The following is a 4908-nucleotide window of genomic DNA, read 5'->3' as shown; positions in this document are numbered from 1 at the left end:
TATCGGGAGACCAAAACCCACAAATCCTAGGGGTTGTGACTTCCTTGCTACGCGTATGGGTCCTGTTCTTCCAGTAGTACGGGCCCATACTACCTTCTACACCTACCCATATTTGTCTCAAGTATCACCACAACGCCCTAACACTATACTCAACATAGAAATGCGCTCAACCCTCACTTCTAGAGGAATACCAACTATCTCGCATCTAGTCTCACCACTTCTCATGACTCATATACCCATGAAACTTCCATCATCCCCTGCAGCGCTAGTGCATGCTAGCTGCACATAACACTGGACCCAATAGACTTTCGAATATCCATTCCTACCCGAAAGCCGAATTAACATTCTCAGGCTATAAGGTCTTTATTATGCACAGCCGTGATGCATACACTAAACATCTACAGTTATGATGTCAATTCCATATACAAGAAATCCCTAGGCTAATAGGCATCATATAATCAGGGAAATCTATCATGCGATTCTTGAAGATCCCTAGCCTAGCACTAGCATGCTGTTCTAACATATAAGAATATCAAATAATTGTATGGTATTTTGGGGTTTACTTACAGGCTCCGGCTGATCATACCCTCTGCATCCTCCATCCTTTATTTTGAAAACCATTTTAAAAACTTACTTTCCAAAAATCTCCTTGATTTGAGACTAGATTCATACAAGTGTCCCAAAATCATAACATAAGGATGAGGAGAGGCACGGTCACGCCTTCGCCTTTCCATGATCTCCTGAAGTACCTGAAAAAATAAACTAAAAACTGTAAGCCAGAGGGCTTAGTGAGGTACCCCCAAAATACCAATACCACACTGAGAATTCCATATCAGTAACAATCAATCAATCAATCAATCAACATACATACTGGCCATCGGCTTGACTGGACCGCCCTACTAGGCCTACAGTCTATCTGAATCTATCCCGAGTCTTTGGCATGACCGGTCCGCCTCGTGGGCCTGTAGTCTCCTCGGACCGCTCATAGGGTATGTTGGCCTTCAGCACAAAGAAGGACCGCCTCAACCCAACCAATCAAGAAAATAACCATGTGCACATATCTATCATATACTGGCATATACAAACATCAAACATATCTATCACGCTGATCATCAATCATAGAATTCTCTCGTAACTAGAGTACGGACCACTACAGGAAAAAGACCCTTTTACGACGTGCAAACCACGACACTCGTTCATTTATGTTATGCAAAGGAGAGTGACATTAAAAAAATGTCATCTCTTCAAAAAATTTAAGGATAATAGACACACATTATTGCGTGCCTTTAAATTAGTGTCTAAAAAAACACGGAGGGCACCTATAATAAAATGTGCGTCGTCTAAGGATGTCGCTTTATATTTTTTAATGGAACGCGCATTCCATCCTTTAATATTGGGGGAAAGGGGGAAATGAAATTCTGAAAAAATTAAAAACCCGCCTTCCTTTTTTTTCTCCTTTCCCTCTTACCCAAATTATGAACGCTCTTTCCTTACTGCCGCCTACTTCTTCCCCCACTTACTTCTACCCACTAGAACCACCTTATCTCCCACTCGATGTTGAAATTGTTAGAAAAAGCCCTAATTATACTCTCAAGTCTCAATATTAGGAATGTGAATCTTGATTCTCGTTTGTTTCAGATTCCCTACAGATAAATCGAAAAACACACAGACGAAGAACCGTAACTTTGCTCCATTAGCTTCCCGATTGCATCACGTCATCACCTTTGAAACTTCTGCGTTAGAGACCCAAGTAATCAATTTATTTTTCATTTCTTCACATATCTTTTTCTAGTTTTGAATGATTTGGTGGTTCCTATGTACAAATTTGGACCGGATCTTGCAAAAAAAATGGGCATATTTGAATAGAAAGTGAATCTGAATGTAGCACTCTCGATATGATTATCAGGCTCAAAGGAGTGGGCGTCGTTAGGAAGGTCGTCATGGGTCGCTAAGGGTGCTAAACACCGCCCGCTATCTTCTGCCAAAGGGGTCGTCAGCCAAGTCTTGCCAGCAGCTTAACAAGAAGAGAGAGAGAGAGAGAGAGAGAGAGAGAGAGAGAGGAATAAAGATGTTAAGGCCTTCATAGTGGTAACTTCCATCCCTAAATCGACTTATGTTCTTCTGTTTTTTTACTTCTTGATTTATTATGTTAATCCATTGTGCATCTCTATTGTTTCTGTTTTTGTTCATATTTCAATGAATTATCAACTCCTATACTCCATTTTTGTGATTTATGTGTTTGATTTCTGCAATTTACCTTTTTCTTTCCATGGTGTTTAGACGAACACCAAGTGTTCGACGAAATTCCCCAGATATCATTAAGTCTTTAGCACCGCTTACATATGTTTTATGAAGTGAGAAATGCTTCATTTGATCATATTCACATGTATTTTTATGTTTTTAATAATTTGTGCTCTGTGCCACTATATGACTACATGTGTGATTTAACCATGCATTCAATTGTGGGTGTTGCTGCACTCAATGGTAAGATATTCTTGAAATTTTAATCCATTGTTACATTTTTTCATGTTAATTTAATGGTTGATGCCTAAAGATGTTTTTATTTTGTCAAATTTAGGGCACATTTGGTTTGTGTTTAACCAATGGATGGAATTTAGTTTCATTGCAATCCTTTAAAAGACCAAAATACCCCTTTGTTTGTATAACGATTAACCAAAAATCTTAAATTAACTATATTTTGTGAAAATGATTTTTCAGTCAAAGGCAAATTCGCAAAGAAAAACTGCAGCCAAGGCACACCACTAAAAGGAGTTGTGGTCGAGCCACGCTAAACAGGTGGAGTCTTGTTGCCAGAAGTGACCTACTTGGTCAGCACGTCGGTTGCTTGCTAGCAAAGTGCTCCAGGCTCCAGCTCAGTAGTTGATCTGCATAAATGCCACTCCGTCAATCTGGAAGCTTCAGCTGCTTCTTTTACAACTTCAAAGAAAGCTTCTGAAGTGGGCAAGTCCTCAAAGCGCGTCCACCAGAGGTTGGTTGGTTTTATAAGTGGCATCGTTTCTGATAGCTTAATCATATGCTGAATTAGAGGTATGCCTGAAATGGAATATTTTTTAAGAAAGGTTAAATCACCTTCTTAATTAGCTAAATTCTTATAAAACAAAATGTGTAATCATGCATGTTTCACCATTGTTGTTAATGATTCCACCATCAATCAATTTCTGACAGCTCAACATGGAAGTTAGCATAGGAAATGTGGCTGGCCAGACGGCTGCTCTGCTAATTCCCATCTTCTTTGCGACTTTTATGGCCCATCCCATGCAATCATCAGCAATAATACATGACATTTTATTGTTGTCTTCTTTGTTAATTGTCACTATAAGTTCTTCCAGTTTGCCAGGCATAGTTTGTAATATTGATAGGGTCAATTTACAAATTTCAGTCCTGTCCTCCCATGGTTCTAGCCCATCAGGGATTGAAACCGACCGCAATAGATCACTATAACAATCATTTTCTAACGCATTGCTTGTTACTTGCTTGTAAGTGACCGCTATGTTTACAACTGTAACTTCATATGCTTGATTTTTTCTCTGTTTGTAGTTTGAAGCTGCTTGGCGTGCAGGAAATTGGGATTTGTCTCTACTGTCCATGGACACTAGTTCTCCTAAGCCAAGTCAACGGATCAGAAATAGTCAACCAAAGGCTACATAGGTATGATGGAATCAAGAAAGGAATGGTTTTTTCCACTGGAATGAAAAACACATTCTTGTTTGTTCTATGGAATGGAATTGGAACGAGATTCCTTACATTTTGTTAGCTTTCGTTTGCCAGAGGGTGCTTTTTTTTTTCTCAATGCAATGAAAAATTTCATGATATAATTATATTAGAATTTATTTTTGTAATTTTAATGATGAAATTTTTAACGAATCATGATTTAAGTTAAATTACAATTTAGTGACCAATTCCATTCCATGGCTCTGTTTCATGACACTCAGGATGAATGGGATGGAAGAACAGGGGTGACTCAATACACAAAGGACACTTTGTTTAAAATTAAGCGTGTTGGCTTTTCATGTATTTGTTTAAAATTGTAAAAGGGGTGACTCAGTACACAAAAGACACTTTGTTGAACTTTCCTCTTACATATATATATTTATATGTATAATTTTATTGTATAGCTGGTGGCATAACAATTTTTCCTAAAATAGCAACTCCTCATATGAAGAATATTAATTAATGTGTATGTCATGTATGACTGACTTTTGTTATATTTTAATACGTTAGAAAAGGAGACTGAAAAAACTAACTTGTTCTTGAATTGTTTTACTTCAGTTTAAAACTTTTAAGATTCAACATAATATGAACTTAAGGAGTTTGGTTTGCAGGATATTTTGGAAAGAACTGGAATCTGGCATACGGATTACAACCTCAAATTTTGTTCTTGAAATGTTGAAATTTTTCAACACAAGGGCTTGTCAACTTGTTCTTGGTGTTGGTGCCATGCAAGTAACTCTTTTTTTTTTTGTTTTTTTGTTAAAAAATGTATTAAATCCTGTTTAATTGGCATTTTCCAGGTGTCTGGTTAAAGTCAATTACATCAAAACATTTGGCATTGGCAAGTCAGGTTTTCAGTTGTGTACATGCTATTATCCCTGGTTGGTGCTTTTTGCTTTTATTTATAGACTTAATAAAACGTCTGAATGAAACTAAACGACCATTTTATCCTTACATTCCACATATCAATAAGTTGTTCATATGTGTGTATGTATGTACGTAAGAAATTAGGAGGATTCTTTTCCTCAAAGTACCTGAGACATGAAAAGTAATGTTGTTATTAGAAATTGAACGGGTATCACATGTAATAAATAAACTCTTTTACAAATTTTCTCCCATTCTTGGGTATTATTGAGAGTATAAATATTAAATTAAAAAGTGTGAAATAATAATTTT

General features: G+C 37.0%; 1 protein-coding gene across 1 annotated transcript; it reads right to left on the bottom strand.

The window, feature by feature from the left end:
- Positions 1 to 2848: 2848 nt before the first annotated feature.
- LOC111883815 (UDP-glycosyltransferase 83A1) lies at positions 2849 to 3608 on the bottom strand. Its single transcript, XM_023880140.1, has 2 exons — positions 3146 to 3608; positions 2849 to 3054 (listed from the first exon to the last, which is right to left on the bottom strand). The coding sequence occupies exons 1-2, from the start codon at positions 3606 to 3608 to the stop codon at positions 2849 to 2851; spliced, it is 669 nt and encodes a 222-aa protein (XP_023735908.1).
- Positions 3609 to 4908: the final 1300 nt, after the last annotated feature.

The sequence above is a fragment of the Lactuca sativa genome, chromosome 7, assembly GCF_002870075.4.
Source record: "Lactuca sativa cultivar Salinas chromosome 7, Lsat_Salinas_v11, whole genome shotgun sequence".
Classification (NCBI taxonomy): domain Eukaryota; kingdom Viridiplantae; phylum Streptophyta; class Magnoliopsida; order Asterales; family Asteraceae; genus Lactuca; species Lactuca sativa.
The sequence above is the reverse complement of the archived record's forward strand: the minus strand, read 5'-3'. Positions and strand labels throughout refer to the sequence as shown.